Source organism: Octopus bimaculoides, chromosome 5 (assembly GCF_046866305.1).
Source record: "Octopus bimaculoides isolate indiv1 chromosome 5, ASM4686630v1, whole genome shotgun sequence".
Lineage (NCBI taxonomy): Eukaryota > Metazoa > Mollusca > Cephalopoda > Octopoda > Octopodidae > Octopus > Octopus bimaculoides.
Window position 1 is genome coordinate 96,477,365 of NC_142932.1, and position 18,044 is coordinate 96,495,408.

Genomic DNA, 18,044 nt, shown 5'->3' on the forward strand with positions numbered 1-18,044 from the left:
AGCTCTACTCAATGTGTAATTGTAGTGTGCTTAAGGAACAGAGCACAAATGGATTTAGAGTAAAGCTGGATATAAGAGAAATCAGATGTACTGTGCAAGAGAGACTGCATCAATATGAGTATATGACACATATAGAAGATGTCAGTTTTATCAAGTAGTAGTTGTTCTAAGTGGAAAAGACCTAAAACAACATGAAATTTTGAAGACTGATCTCAAAAAGCTGAACTTTGCAAAGGAAGTGAAGGATCATAACAATTGTCAATACAGCAGTGCTTGAGAAAACCTATGCAAGTTTTGCAAATAGATGTTAAGGTAATATAAGTTGAGATGATTATTTACATCTGTTGAGACACCATCCACTGTAGCACACTATATAATGAAGGATGGTATCATGTCTTCATTCACCCCCTCAACATTGCCTTTTACATTACCTCCTTTCCATCCTGATGTAATGAGGGATGGTTTCAGTTTTGTCCATATTCATTATCCCCCTCTCATCACCCTTCTCTTTGACTAGCTATCTCATTCTTCTCCATGTCACTCTTTAATAACAACCATCACCTATCTCTATTGCAATTACTCTCTCTCATCACGGCTTTTTGCTATCATTCTCACTCACAGTACATGTTCGCTCTCTCTCTTCTATTACCATGTTGACATAAATTGCTCTTTCTCACTTTCAACAGACATTACTCAGTCTGCTTTCCAACAGGTGACATATAGCAATCACTATGTTTCATTACTCACTTGCTCCCATCACTATGTTCCATCTATCATATCAGTCTCTTTGTTTCACTCCTGCACTCAAATTTGTCTCCTTAGTTATACAGGGCAAAGCAATCTTTCTAACAGTGGTCCTGTTACAACAAAACTCGAGTACACTACAAAGGGCATCCAGCCATATGTAGTAATTATAAATAATGAAGTAGTAGCAAAAGTACAGCTAAAAGATTCTCTAAATTAGGTCTATAGTTTATCATGTATGAGGGAAAAGTTCAATTCTCCCGTGTAAGATTTTATCCTTATTTTTCTACGGTTTTCATTAAGTTGTTTCATAAGGAAACGATTTTATAACTACATAAGCTTCTTTTTTTTCAACAATGTGGTACAGGATGAAAACACCACACAGCTATCACCTGGTGGTAATGTTGTAGCATGTTTCACTAGTAAAAGGCAAATAGTTACCAAAAGCAATAACAGCTGCCATCTAATATAATCTTTACTAGAACTGATACATTTTACATCATTCTCAGATTGGATGAAATTTACATCACTGGCCCAATTTTCAAAACCAGAAAAGGATCTATTTCGGGTTGTGTATGTAACACATGAAGAACCCAAGCAACCATTGTAATTCAATATTCTGAAAGCGGACGTTAAACGATGATGATGATTCTGAGGTATAGATAGCTTTTCAAAAGCCTGAGAGTTGAATATTCTGGAACGATGATGATAACTTGATTCTCCATATGAAATCAGATACCTTAAGAAGTTAATAGAAGTTAGATCATATCTACATTTTTTATGTTTACAGTCAGATTACTATGATCGTTAGCTTTTAAGAAATTGGAAAGACATCATGCTTCTTTTCACCACAAGCTAAACATGAATAGATACCTAACACAAGTAAACAGATAAAAGAACCCAACTGTTTGGAAAGAGCATATTGTCTTTTCTCAGGTAGTATACCAACTTGATGATAGGAGGCCACAAAGATCATTAGTATTTAAGTTTGGATACACCTCTGACCAAATCATCTACACAAGGAACTCGATAAGCATCAAACTCTGTAAAACAGTTGAAAGGTTGACAGATTTATTACAAGCCTTTTCCAACTGGATTTGCCAAGATTGAGATAAGCCTTTTCCTACCTGATAGTTGGATATTCCACAACAGAAATTGCATTCACATTGGTTTAAATTTTGCATGTTGAGCACATCCAATCATACACACATGCACAATGAGGTTCTCTCAGTTTCTATCTACCAAACCCATTAACAAGGATTTCCTTAACCTGAGGCTGTAGAAGACATTGGCCCAAGGTACCATACAATAGGACTGAACCCAATACCACATAGTTGGGGAGCAAATATCTTAACCACACAGCTATGCCTGTGACTCAAAGGCCAAGAATGACTGTTGTAAGATGCTTGCTTCCCAACCACATGGCTCCGGGTTCAGTCCCACTGTGTGGCACCTTGGGCTAGTGACTTTTACTATAACCTCAGGCCAACCAAAGCCTAGTGAGTGGATTTGGTAGATGGAAACTGAAAGAAGCCGTCGTGTAACAGGGTTTTGATTGTCCCAAGGCTATAAGTAGAAGACATTTGGGTCAATATAAAAACCTTCACCCGGGAACAAAAAAAAAAAACAGCCTTGGTGCGGGGGTTAACAAGTGTGTGGAAAACGAATATGGAAAAAAATGCGCGCTGACGACTCTGGGAAGGGGACTTTCGGAAAATTCACAAGATCCGATTTTTTTTTTTTTACGGAATCCCATGTTTTTTTGTTGAGAAGGATCCGATTCCGGAAAAATTTATTTGCCTCAAAGAAGTGGAAAAGAAGAAAATTCGGCACTGTCATGGTATTAGCTGTCAGAAGTGAAAGTAGAACTAAAAACAAGGAACGTTACTGCTGGTTTGAGTTGAAATCTGTTTCTTTGGCTACTAACTGGCCGGAGTTATCTATCTGTCTGCCTATCTCTCTCTCTATTTATCTGTCTGTCTATCTATCTGACTATGTGTCAGCATGTTGGAGGAGTTCTTGACTGGTAGATTTAACACCATCATCTACGTATCCAGCGCTTCGAGCTGAATCCAAAAGTAAAGAAAAAGAAAGAATGATTAAAGATTTTTAATCACCACCTTAACTAATGGGCTACGTTTCGATTTGACTTGAGCTAAAACGAAAGCTTACCAACAAATGAATAGTTTCAGAGATTGGAAAAGCTACCCTAAAGCATCTTTACAAATACACTACAAAAACAAAAAATAAGGCGTCAGTAACACTAAAAAGCACCTAAACATTTTCAGCAATGATAGTCTTGCATAGACAACTCATAGGTGAGCAGAATCACTAATATGTGAATCCACACCAGTGAACAAATAATGAATCCTGTGCCTACAAAATAATTCAGATTCAAACCTTTAACATTTAAACGAACCATATCAGAACCAAATATTCTGTTTTATTTTCAAACAGGCCAGACCCGGCCATACACCTACCCTACAATGTCGTTCTAAAAATAAACAATCACCAAAATCTTGAAGCTACGAGATGATGCATGATTAATTCAAAACAAAGTGAATAAATAAAGCATTATATTTGACAAAGTAATCTAAATGCTCATGGGTTAAAGACCAAAGCAACTGACCCAATCCAATTATATTGCATCTAAAATATCACACAAAGACATCTATAATATCTGCCAAGCAATGTCGAGCTAGTGTGACAAGGTTCTTCAAACCAGTATATCGAGCTCAAATTCACGGCCTGCACACCAGACCATGGTTGGTGGAGAGAACATGTTGAGAGCCTCGCCTTGCAGTGAAATGTACGAGCAATCCAAATCCAATATCACAAATATAACGCAGTATTCACTAGACACCATAAATGTTCCTTCCGATTACCTTCGCCTTTACTTTAGAGGTGTTTTCTACAAGTATTTTCCTACAAACAGAAACTATTAAGAAAATAGTGAACAAAGGAGTGCTACCTAGATAATGCAGGAGTCAATAATAGGTATTCCCTTGTGGGCCTTAGACCGTTAAAATTTTTTTTAAATGTATTCGTAGGACATTGAATGGTTTTGATGCTCAATTTCTAACATATCTTTTTTTGATTCTTCTGCTTCTACAAATTATCTTCATTCAATCCTCGTATCCATATATATTGAGTATAGGTATTTTTAACTTTTTACTATTACACCAGTATTGTGTAACCGGAAAAGGGTACGGAATTGGGAATTGGTGTGAAAAAAAGAAGTTTTCGGACATGAATTATTTCACAGAAAGAAAGAACCACCCCATTCTATGTACTTTCCCTTCTCCAGGAGGTAGTAATTGCCATTCCAAAAGACCGCCGATCAGAATTTGAAGACAGGTCTACTTTTTTTTTTGCTTACAAAGTGAATAATCGAGAAGGTGAGGGAGGGTACAAAGGGATATTTGTTTCATATTCTCTAGCTTTAGGATTAGAAAATGAAAGCAGAAGTCATTAATCTTCATATAAAGAGTTAAAGAGAACTATCGCACTAAGCACTAGATATCAGACGCTGTCTCCAACTCATCTGCAAGAATTTTGTTGGAGCAGAAGCCATGAAAATAACGCCCTCATGTAAAGTTATAATTTTACATGGAGGAAAATGTAAGGTTTCCATTATCAATCACGTAAAAATATGTACTAAAAATATTTTTACTATTAAATAAAAATTGAAGGCAATCAAACGTCACTTCAAGATAACTTGAGTCGGTGCAGTCTTGTCTCTAAATTCAAAGGATTTGCAGAAACCTCGTGGGTACAGAAAAATTGATAGAAGGCGCACACTAGAGTAATACATACTTAAATCCAAATGAATTACTAGTACATTGAATAAAATAGCGGTTTTAAGTTGTTCAATTACATTTTTCGATAACAAAGGAACGTTAAAATATGATATTCATATAAATAAAAATGATACCAACTTTTTTCTTTATTTTCTTTTTTGAATCTTCATTAACCTTCGCAGTCATTCTTTCTCGATAATCCTCAATTTTTTTTTTGTTTTGTTTTTCTCCGTTGATAAGCTGAATTTATATATATTTCAAAGAAGACAAATTGGTATGCTGATGTTTTAAAAGAAACAAAACACTCAGCTAACAAATATATTGCTATATTTTAGCAAATTTTCTTCGGACACCAAGTTCGGAACAGCACGTGTAAGAAGTTAACTATTCCGGAAATGCAGAAACGTCATATCCGCTTCTCACTCTTTCTATCGTTTTGTGTGATGAGTGTGAAAAAAAAAAATTCCTTTGTTTCGTTATATTTATTCTCTTAAATTATTGGTTTCTCTCTTAGAAACGAGGTTACTGATTTTTGGGGAAGCGAAAAATAGAGATTTGTGCGTAGTGGCTTTGCCATAAGTATTTGCAATCTAAGAATTCCATTCTAAAATATACCTTAAGTTTGTATAGTGTGTTTAGTTTAGGTTATTCCGGACAGGCAGACTTATGGGTAAAGGCGGTTCACCCTGTCTTTTAGATGTAACATATGTCAAGAAAGACTACATCATGTTATTTGTTTATTTACTTATTTTATGGTAGGGTGTTTATTTGAAAGAAATTTGGTTGCTGTATCCATTTTGCTTATACTGCACCCTGAGCACTATACAACAATTTCTTTCGTATATACAAAAAACAGACATCTTCGGGATCATCTTTAGATCGAGGTCGTTCATGACTGATCAAACTTATAAGAATTCCAACCATGAGGATTTTGTTTTAATTAGTGGTATCCATGATGACGTTATCTGATGTATCTTACCTTCTTTTTAAGATCTTACGACGTGATTTAGAGGTTTGGCTGATATTCCTACAGCTCGAGTGACATCATGGGGACTCCCTTGTAGGTTGTTTGAATAAATAAATATACAGAGTTGCGTATATTGGCTCAAATCCTTACGTATTTAATTTCACTGGGATATTGTGTCTATGTGAACTTGTCAACAATTTGGGATGAGATCGAACTCATAGGTTTCAAATGCATGTCGTCCTTTCTACATTATGTGGGAATTTCTTGTATCTATTAGCTCTTCCTGCATTTTAGCAGTTCGCTTAAATGTGTGACTTTCTATTGTTTTGCTATCCTCTTTGTTAGAGCACTGCTGGTTGCATAATTTTGGATTCAAGCTGTTTTTCAGCTCACACCAAAGTATGTGAAAAAGGCTTATTGATTTAGACAAAGCTTGCTTTTCAACATGACCATTTGTGTACAGTGGTAGTCAAAATGTTTCTAGACATGTAATATGTGCCAGAATAATGGATGAATCTCTGATGGCAAAAATTTGGAGATGAGCTTTCATAAAGCCTGTGCTGAGCAAAACTGGTGTAGAATTTAAAACAGATTGAATATACAAATGAAATTTCAGTCACAAATTTTCTAGGTGCAGCACATTTGGGTATATTTGCAAGGTTTCAAGAAACATTACTTTGTTCATCAGGATGGAAAGGACATTGGTCATCATATCACGTCAAAGCTGCACTAAAGAAATGTTGCAACAGCAGATGTTTGTTTAGCAATTATCATCATTTTATGTCTGCTTATCATGCTGGCATGAGATGGATAGATTGTCACAGTCTAAGGTGCCTTCCATTGGGAGCTACAGTTCCCAAAGGCTAGTTGCTTATATGTGTCATGTGGCTAATTCTACTGTATGATTATAATGAACAGGAGGAGTCAAAGAACTTTTCCCTAATGAACCTCTAAGTAAATTCTTTGCTGAACTTACTGCTGACTCTCACTCTACAAATTAGGCCTCTATATATGGCTTGTACATCATTCACAAATCATTCGTCTACACCTAGTTTTCTTAGTGACCATCAAGTTACAGAGTATGACATACTGTCAAGGGCCTTCTCCAAGTTAGCCAATACTAGGTATTGCGGATTATTCTTAGCTAAATACTTCTCTCTCAGTTGTCTAACAAGCAAATGGTATCAGTGTTACCTCTTCCAGACATACAGCTGATCTGTATCTCATGTAGGCTAATTCTGTTCTTAACCAATTATGCTCTAACTCTTTCTGCAACCTTCTAGTTTGATAATTTGGTGCTTCTGCTATTGTTGCTCTCTTGTGCATCTCCTTTGCCCTTGTAGTAGTTTACAATGATGCTGCTATATCAGTAATTGGGTATGATACTGTCCTCTATTCAAGTGACTAGCATGGGCTCTACTTCTCCAGATATTTGAAGCATTTCAGATACTATTCCCATTTGACCAGCTGCTTAACCTACCTCCATATCCTTGAATACTCTCTCTCGCTCTCTATTATATTCTTATCGACTTAATTGACTGGTTTGTCTGTTGAGTCAACATGTGGTAGACCTTCTTTTCCCCATGCATTTTCTTCATTCAACAACCTCTCATAATAGCATTTCCTTGTCTCTTTCTTTTCATCAACAATAAAGAAGCATGTTTCTATCATTCAAGATATATTTCTTCCAAATTGCATCTTGCTTCTTGCCATTGTACTAACTTGTATAAATATTTATTATTCTTAGTTGACAGTCAAGCCAACTTTTTCAAATGATTCGACGTAATCTTAGCCTTGAAGTTCAAATAATCCTGGGCTGTTACACTTACACAAACATCATTCTGATAAACTATTTTATTATTGATATACTTCACTAATATCTTTTCTATTGCATTTTGATATATGATACAATTTTTGCAATACAGCATTATGTTTATCTCAATAAACCAATAGGCATGTTAATTCAATCCTGAAAATTATCATCAAATTTTATTTGGTGGTAAGCACTTTTCCAAAAAATTCCATATGATAAATGAAGATCAGATTCATTATTTAGAGTTAGGTATGAATCTAATTAAATCATGCCTACTTTGTAATGGCAACATATGCAGAAATATCTGTTTGATTTACATTCAAGAATGATAAATAACACCAATTTGCTACACCTTAGTCAGTTTTTTCTGTGACCTCAGTTATTTATGGATAAATATAATCTGGTTATGGGTAAACATGAACTGGATTTATAACACTTAAAGTATGATGGATGTACATTTTCTACATAATTTAATACTACACATATAAAATTTAAGTATATCTATTAATTACATCAGACGCACAACAGAGTTGATTAATTTAATTATCAATATTCAGTACAGCAGTTCTAACAATACCATGGCTCAAAGCATAATTTGTTACCACCTTGGGTATAACTTCAAACTAGTGTAAAGCATGTGAACACAAGACATATAGTGTAATCACAGGAAAGCTGCCAAAGAAGGTTGTCTTTGTATATCGCAGATGCACAGGAGTGTTTGGTATTAGGTGTGTAGTAACGCTGTGCGCATGCGTAGTCTCACGCATGTGTGGAATTCAACAACCAAGCGTTCCCGCTTCTATTCTGTCTCTTTCTCGCTGGCCAGCGATTGAGCATGGACGTGTTTAGCTGTCTCTCTCCATCTTTCGAACTTACACTCGACAGCTCGCTTACATCTACATACCAACGTCCCAACAACAATGCTCACACACACAGAAGCTGTAACAACAAACAAGAGCTAAAGATGTATATATTAACCACCTGAATAAATGTTGTTTAAGTTGATAGTCTGGAGTTCAGCGTTCCGTTATATTTCTAATTTTATATAGGAAAGTCAGGTATACATCTAATGATGTATAACCCACTTTCCTATAAAATGGTGACCCCCGACGTGATTCGAACATGCAGCCCGCTGAGCTACAATAACCAACTTTCCTATAAAGTGGTGACCCCGACGAAGAAAAACGCAGCATGGATTCTGGACTACCAACCTATAACTGGTGAACCCGACTAAAGAACAAATGCGGCCATGGAGACTGAACTACCAAGCAACGATGACCACCAACATCTCCAACCATAGTCAACACGACTTTCCAATTGTGTACTCAAGAACTTGGTATAAAACTCTCACGTGTACTGACTTTCTATCTGCTGTGATATCTCACATACATATAGACGGCCTGTCTTTTATCATGTTCTTATATGTCGCATTCACACTCTCACAAACACATACATCTTTTATGCCACACTAAATATCTCTTGTTATTCATTTCATACGGTTGTCTTTTCTATCGTCTCTTCATTACTGGTATTTACGAATTCACTAATGTTATCGAAGTATAACATTATTTGTATATCATCATTGATATATATTTTGTGTTCGACCGTGTGATACGTTTAAATAAAAGGAGTCCTCTGTTTTTCCATTCATCACCATTTCTCCTTTTTGAGTTCGCACGGTCGTTCTCTTTGAGGTTTTCGCTAATGGTCGTACAGAGATTTGTCTGTCGACCGTCTGTAAAAGCGCACCTCTTCAAACACCATCATCACCGAGCGACTTTTTCGCCACCAGCTTTGTTCAACCAAGATTACCACCGCGACGACGACAATTACTACTACCAACTACAAGCATTCCCCCCGACGTCGCCAAGTTTCAACAGGACATCATTACCACTGTCAACATCATTACCACCTACAGTTCCTGCGCTGACGTCTTCACCATCAATGTACTGTCTACCACAATGTCATGCGCCAACAACCCCACCACCAGGGACACACCAATATCAACACACTCGGTTTTATCGACTCTGTTAGAGTGGATGTTTCCACTCACGATCAACAGACCAAATTTCCTTGTGTAACTTTTATAGAATATTCCGTACCAGGTAACCGGTCACAACTAGCATTCCGACGCTCAACTACAGCTCTGCTCATGGACCACAACTTCCTGCGTATGGACATTCTATCTCCTTGTGGGACTCTTGTACGAACTGGATTTTTTCTCTACAGACACTTTTACTATGTTCTGTGTTTTTCTCACACACACACTTGTGCACTCATATATTTTCTTTCCTTTCAGAAACATTGCATGCTTGTATCTCACAAGTGTACATTCATTTCTTTGATTTTTCTTTGTGTGTGTTTGTACCACATCTTGTGGGTGGTTTCGGTGGCCATCCTGCCTCAGGCGTTCCAACAGATTTCATATTATCATGCGTTTCCGCACTGGCAAGGGAGCCCTGTAGTAACGCCGTGCGCATGCGTAGTCTCACGCATGCGTGGAATTCAACAACCAAGCGTTCCCGCTTCTATTCTGTCTCTTTCTTGCTGGCCAGCGATTGAGCATGGGCATGTTTATCTGTCTCTCTCCATCTTTCGAACTTACGCTCGACAGCTCGCTTACATCTACATACCAACGTCCCAACAACAATGCTCACACACACAGAAGCTGTAACAACAAACAAGAGCTAAAGATGTATATATTAACCACCTGAATAAATGTTGTTTAAGTTGATAGTCTGGAGTTCAGCGTTCCGTTATATTTCTAATTTTATATAGGAAAGTCAGGTATACATCTAATGATGTATAACCCACTTTCCTATAGGTGTAACCATGAAATAAAATCTTTTGAATGCTCCTAAGATTCCCTAAAAGTAATCAATAGCTACTCTTGCCGATGTGATCTAATTTGTAGGTGAATGCTTAGAGGGACTAGTAACCAGATCAGGAATGAAGTAGACATGTGATGTATATGGAGAATGACAAATGGGTAAAGAAGTGTCAAATGATCCAAAGAGTAGGAATCTGCGGGAAACAAAGACAAAGGGAGACATGGGAAAAAACTGATATTATCTCAATAGGTCGAATCTAATGAAAGACTAAACAAAGGATTGCAACAAATGAGGAAATTCCATGATAGAAAGACCAACCCAAAACAAAGTAAATTTTGGGGGAAAAAATGTAAAATGATGATGATTAACGGACTGAGAAGATTGGCAATTTGCTGTGCTTGAGAAGCCTTGTCCAGCTAAGTAAAATTGAGGCCATAAAGGCATATCATTGATGACAAACCTCTCCCCCACAACCTATCTTCCTAAAACTTCCCCTGTCCCCCCACCTGAGTCAACCACTTGCTGTATTTCCCACCTCTCTATCTTCTACTCTCCCTTCACACCCTTGCAAACCAACCTGCACATAATGTATTCCTGTTGAATTTCTTCTCCACTACAAATACCCCTAACACCTGCTCCCTCTCTGTGTCCACTCACTGCATTCTCTCCCCTCCAACTCTCAGTCTCCTTTTGCAATCTTACAAAAGTACCTACCCACTCTATTCAATTCTTAGTCCCACTTCAATTACATACATCTCACTGCATCTTGAGTGTACACCCTATCATCAGATTTACCTCCGCTTCTCTCTCTTTCCTCTTTCTCCTCTCCTACTAAAGTAACCATGTATTGCCTTTACTGCAAAACACTTCTTTCTGTCCTTCTATCATACTCTAACTTTTCATCAATAATATTCCCCACCTCAATTGAGGGAATCCCGTCTTGTAAATTAGTTGGTGACCTCACCAATGCTACTGCCATGTAAAAAGCACTCACTAAAGTGGTTGACATTAGGAAGGTCATCAAACCATAGACACCATGCTAAAACAAACAGTCATGCTTGACTCAATTTTCTGACTTCCCAGCTTCTGTCAAACCATCCAAGCCTTGCAAGCATGGAAAATGGACATTAAATGATGATGATGGTGATATATATATATATATATAAATATATATATATATATATATATATATATATATATATATATATATATATATATATATATATGCCTACACTCTCTGAGTGGTTGGCGTTAGGAAGGGCATCCAGCTGTAGAAACTCTGCCAAATCAGACTGGAGCCTGGTGTTGCCATCCGGTTTCACCAGTCCTCAGTCAAATCGTCCAACCCATGCTAGCATGGAAAGCGGACGTTAAACGATGATGATGATGATGATATATATTTGAAAGAATGAGTAGAGATGGCTTCTTTCAGGGAATAATTTTTATTTTAATCTTAATAATAATGTTTACAGCGAGTTACTCTGATATGAGTTCCAAGCTTCTCGTAGCCGTTTTCAAACTGAAAAATGTATGTTTTACTGGTTTCTTAAATAGCAAAAGACTTTTTCTTACAAGTTTACATACAAAATATATATACAAAAAAGGGAAAAAATATAAAAGAATATATATATAAAAATACAAAAGCATGTAAGAAGAAGAAGAGTAAATGATATAAAGAAAAAAGAAAAATAGGTATATAAACAGAAATAAAAAAAAGATAAGAATAATAGTAACTGAGAACAGTGGGGAGGAGAGTTAAGTCCAACAAGAATAAAGAAATGGAATATTTTAGAGTGGTCAATGCTGTTGTATTCTTGCCAAAAGATGATTTGTGTGGTACCTGTTGATTTGCTTTAATCGTACATCATCCATCTATTTGCATTTCTACCTGTCCAGCTAAGTAAAATTGAGGCCATAAAGGCATGTCATTTATGTCTATGCCTCTGTACACAGTCTGTCCATGATAAACCTCTCTCCCACAATCTATCTTCCTAAAACTTCCCCTATCCCGCCATCTGTCTGCTGGTAATTTAATATAATTTAAACTAACTTATCATAATTGTAATTCTGTTACTCATCAGATATACACCCTGACCTTTGACACCCCTCCTCCCACTTCAGTTTTTACAATCTTTCTTCCCTGATTTACGATTTATGATATTTCTTCCCTGATTTCTCTGTTCTCCCTCTGTCTCTTTATTTCTGTCATGGTTCAGAAAGGAGTAATCTTTCTGTCCTTCCTTATTCACGATGTACCCACCCATTCCTTCCCCCATCAACTATACCAGAAATCTCTCCTCTGTACCCTCTCATGGTTCCACCCCCACCACTGGTGCTGGAAGTCTTTCCTCTGTACCAGATGGCTCTCATAGCTCCCCCACCAGTAGTCTCATCCACATTACTGCATGCACCAAAATGAGACAGGATTACTTATTTAGTCAATTAACGAACTCCCTATTTCTTTTCTCTCTACTTATAATGAATTAACCAATTAGCAGCTTTTTATTTATTTCAATTATTTATCCATTTATGTTTGTATCAATAGTGCTTATATTAACAATGCTTGTATTACACTCACTTCCACTAGAAGAAGCAATTTTAACATGAATGAATGGAGTGCGGCTTTTTAGCTAGTTAATGAATAAAAGAAAAAATGAAAATAGACGAGTATTGCTCATTTATGAGTTCTGCTGTGTTAGTGAAGCTCTTTCTGAGCAGAGAAGTATTTGCTTCAGGCCACACACTGATGATTTTAATGATCAAAATTGTTAGAGTGTGAGTCATAAGATGTTGAACTTCTTCCTAGAAATTTTAAACTGTACGTATATCCTTCCTCTCAATTTCTTTTTTAAGTTACTTGAAAGTTCTTCTTGGATAATATGCCTGGCCGTTAGCTCTCACACGTTGATCCATAGGCTGGAGCAAAGAAGTTGTATTCTTGAGGATATATTCTACTCTCGCATTATCAGAAAGCTCATTTGAGTTCACAGGGTAGCTTGTTGCATTTTCTAAAAGGAGCAGTGCTTTGTTGGAAATATTTTGTCTAGCCCTGTTCGTATTTACAGTACTACAAAATTTGTTTGTAAACCATTCTAAATGCTCTTAGCTATCCAAACCTTCTTATTTAAATACCAAATTAGAGGTAAATAAAACTTTGCATATCCATTGAAAGCCTTTGGATTTTTTAAGTGATACACGAGAAGGGCCTTCAATTTAATTTCACTTGTAGGATTTCCTCCCAAAAGAAATTATTGGACAATTTCTTAAAGCTTTAAATCCAGGTACTAATTTTGTCTTCTTGAGAAATAAAGGTTCTAGCAAACATGATCTTCCAAAAGTATAGTTTCATCAATATTGTACATGTAGTATCAAAAGGTTCCCAGGCTGCTTATATTTAATAATAAATAACCTGTTTACCTAAGTTTTAATACCACCTCCTTTGATCTAGTTACCTTGCACATCAATTACTGGTCCCAGCATTCTTGCCACTTTTGGAATGCACAATACCACATTTCTAGGGGTGACGCTTGTGACAGGCCTGCCAGATTGCTCATCGTCTTTCAGGGACATTCTTCCACTTTTGAAGTGTCTGTGCCACGTGAAACATTGTGTATGATCCATTGCCTCATCACCGTAAGCTTGCCAAAGCATGCTCAATGTCTCTATAACAGACTGTCACTGTAAATTGTCATACAAACTTTTGACTGTTTTTTTTTAATAACATCATTCTTATTGGTGCATTATTTCAGGTCTGATGTTTGATTCATACTCTCAAAAGCCATTCTATTTTTAAGCATCTTATTAAATAAGGTCTGAGTAGTTAACAAAGTATCTTTTTGACCACTTTTTTGTCTGTTTTCATACACTGTTCTCACTGTAGACATCACATACTTTAATATTTTGGCAATGTGGCTGACCATTTTCTCCTGCATCAAATCTTTTTAAAATACCAAGTTTAATATGCAGTATGGACGACAGAAACGTTACTAGATTCATCTTTAATGAAAGCCATAAAAACTCCACACTCAACAATCACATTTTCTTGCTCTCTCTCTCTTTCTCTGTCTCACTCTCTCTCTCTCACACACACACATACACACTCACTCTCCATTGTATTGACAAATAACATGTAGCTAGAGACATTGTTTGTATGCTGATACTTCCTTATTGTTGCTAGTTATTTAAAAATTAACAGGTTGGTTGTGATGGTATTGGTTGTATGAGTTTTGGTGATGATAATAATAGTGATAGTGACAGTAGGGGTATTGTTGGTGGTGGCAACAGTCGTTTTGATCTTGTTAATTGTATTGTCTGTATAGTTTTGTCACAGGTCAATCCTTATTGACCTAAGACCAACTATATGTCATTCAACTTTTAAAATACATTAGGGTACTACATCATTTCATATGATTGTTTTATTTTCGTTCATACTATTGTTGCTGTTGTTGGTTGGTTGGTTGGTTGTTAATGTTAATGGCAATGGCTATAATGATTTTGGTGTTGATGTTATGTTGGTTTTGCTGACAAAATCAGCTAAGAGTGGCCAGTGGCATCTATTTCAAAAACAGACAACATACAACATAAATTCTTGATTTGTTAAAATTGTCCCTGCCTCTAGTGGATGTGTCATAATTACCAAATGGTTAATGAGACCAGCTCTATATGAGAGGGGGAGATAGTTTCAACGATCAAAAATTCTCCAAAGTTGACATCCCATCCAGGAAATAGACAAGCTTACTGTTTGGAGATAAGAGAACACATGTTTCTGCCTCAATACCTCAATAGGCATTATTAACATGATGATTGTCTCACTTTCTGTCCAGTAGCCAAGGAACTTCTTAGACTAGGACAAAAAGAGTAGAACACATCTACAGTTTAGGTAATCTGCATAATTTAAGCTAAACTGAGACAAAAGAAATAGCTCAGAGTAGCCAATGGCGTGTATTTGAACAACATAGACAGATAGGTAAGGAGAAAGATAGATAGACAGACGGACAGACAGAGAAACAGAGACAAACAAAAATAGATAGATAAATAGATAGACACAAGGAAATATACTCAAACACGTACACAATTATTCACAGTGAAAATTATATCTCATGCTTCATGTTTATAGTCATGCATACACACACATACACACACACATACAAGCAGGCCTAGTAAGGTTGCTGGTTTAGTCATGGATGACATGACCATGCACCAGGTTTTCCTGGAATACATGTTACTAAAATTAGCTGATGAAGGAAAGCAAGGCAAAACTTCAAAAAGCCAGTCAGCCTTTTCCTTGTAAAAGTTTAATAAACATGTACTCTACAAAAAGCATTGAGTAATCTTTCAGTTTAATGTTAAATATAACTTGACAACATATAACTTGACATAAAAACAAATATACAAATATATATATATATACAAATATATATATATAAATATATATATATATCCCACATTGGTTTTGCAGGAATATAAATAAAACATAAAAAACAGACAGTGTTGGAACTCTTTTAAACAAAATAATGTATTCCTCTATACACAATCATACAACCCCCCCCCCCCTTTTTTTGTATTTATTTTTACTCGCATATATATATTTATATATATACACAAACATATATATACATGTACACATTTATATATATACATATATACATAAATACATACATACAAACATATACAGATATATACACGTGTACACACATATTTATGGATTTGTGTATGTGTGTGTAGGTTGTGGTAGATATAGTTATTATTTGCAAATATCTATATTTAATATATGCCCCAATTTGACAGTGGATATGTGTCTGAGTTTCAGATTCATTATTAGAATTTTTAGAAGAAATTTTGATAAATAATTATTTACCTTGTAATTGTTTCTTCCTACGAACAAATTTGATTTGGTGAAAATACACACAATAAAATACAGAAAAATTTGGTTCGAAATTCAACAAAATTCCTTCATAATTTGATTAGTTTCATTAAGGTGAAAAAAAAAACATGTTAAAATCTGATTTTGTTGGCTATTCATAAATCTAGCCTATAAATCCTATTATGAAACTGACTTTTTTTTTCACTCAACAGAATTGTTTTTATGTAGAAGCTGCTAATAAATCACTGAGTAAGTACGCCAATGTATAACTATATATGCTTTTTTAAACTTTAATAATACAATTTCTGTTGACAAAAATCAACCAATGAGGAGATGGGTAATGAATATAAATGATCCCAAAAATAATGCTTGATCCACCACCAGCTCTCTATGCATCAGTATTAAATATATTTTAATATGTGTTTGCAATATATATATATATATATATATATATATATATAATGTGTGTGTGTATATATATATATATATATATATATATATATATATATATAATGTATGTGTGTGTATATATATATATATATATATATATATATATATATATATATATAATGTACGTGTGTATATATATATATATATATATATATGTACGTGTGTATATATATATATATATATATATATACATATATATATATATATATAATGTGTGTATGTATATATATATATGTATATATATATATATATATATATATATATATATATATATATATATATATGTATATATATATATATATATTGTATGTATATATATATGTATATATTATATATATATATTATGTATATATATATATATATTATGCATATATATATATATATATATATATATATATATATATATATATATATTATGTATATATATTGTAAATATATATGTATATATTATATACATATATATTGTATATGGTATATATATATATATATATATATATATATACACAGACATGTGTATATGCATATATATGTAAGGACATAAAACATTATAAGGAACTTTAATAAGTACAAAATAATAGTAATGTCACCTCTTCTCTCTTTCTATATATATTTACATGTGTTGTAGGTCATACACTCATTTTCTTCCTATTAATGGTGTAGTGGCCCACTCCTCTTGCACATGTGCTTTCTGTCTTTTTTACTTACTCTTTCCCACCCTCCTCCTTTCTTACATGTACATGTACTGTCAATCCCAGTTTAGTCATATGACTTGACTATAGGAAACAAATGTGCTGAACAGATATAAAGTAAATAAAAGAAAATAGTTGTCTAACTAGAGTAACTGGTTGAATAAATAACTATACACAAGTAGAATAGTGAAGCAATGTTGTGGGTGCTATATCATTTGTAATCTTCATGTACAGCCACTGACATCATCTCACTGGAAAATGCCACACCCTATCTCAGATAAAACAACTTGTGAAGTAATTAAGCAGTTTCATTAGCCCAAAATAGAATGGCTTATTTGGTATGCATGTTGTTATGTGCAAGAATTTAACTGTTAAAATAAAATATCTTAAAGATAATTTTTTTTTTTTGGAGAATGCTTTTTCCTTCTTTCTAGCAACAATACTACTCAGTTAGAGGTTTTAGAGGAAGATTAAATTTCTGGTAATTTTTGTCAGTTTGAAGATTTCTTTGAGTAGGTAAAATAAAAGTGGCTCCCTGTTTCAGACCCAAAGGAAGAATTAACCCTTTCACAGTGAAATTAAATTCCACAGCTATTCCAGTAATGATATTGATTATTTAGCATTCAGATTATCCTGTCAAATGTAATGCATATTTATACACATTCTTTTGAGATATCATGCATTATCTCATAGTTTCGAGATTTTGATTATGTGGTTATTTATTTTAAGAATAACATTTCAGATAGGTTTCAGAAGCTGGATCTGACCAGTTTGAACAGAAGAAAGGTAGAGTATATCTTTAAATGCTGAAGGGTTAAATATCTACCAAAAAATAGAATTGGTATTTTCTGCAAGTCACATTGACTCAATAAACTCAACAGAAAATA

General features: G+C 34.8%; 1 protein-coding gene across 2 annotated transcripts in view; it reads right to left on the reverse strand.

The window, feature by feature from the left end:
- The window catches only part of LOC106869170 (nucleolar RNA helicase 2), a 43,831-nt gene extending 27,550 nt beyond the window's left edge, over window positions 1-16,281 (reverse strand). Inside the window, exon 1 of one of the 2 annotated variants that reach the window (XM_014914790.3) lies at window positions 16,013-16,281. Coding sequence is in view for 1 of the 2 variants with exons in the window: in XM_014914786.3 (XP_014770272.1) it covers window positions 4,683-4,730 (48 nt within the window). In the remaining variant the exon portion in view is untranslated. Of the gene's footprint in view, window positions 1-4,682; window positions 5,207-16,012 lie in introns of those variants that run through there. The other variant, XM_014914786.3, reaches the window with a different exon arrangement.
- Between the last annotated feature and the right edge of the window lie 1,763 nt (window positions 16,282-18,044).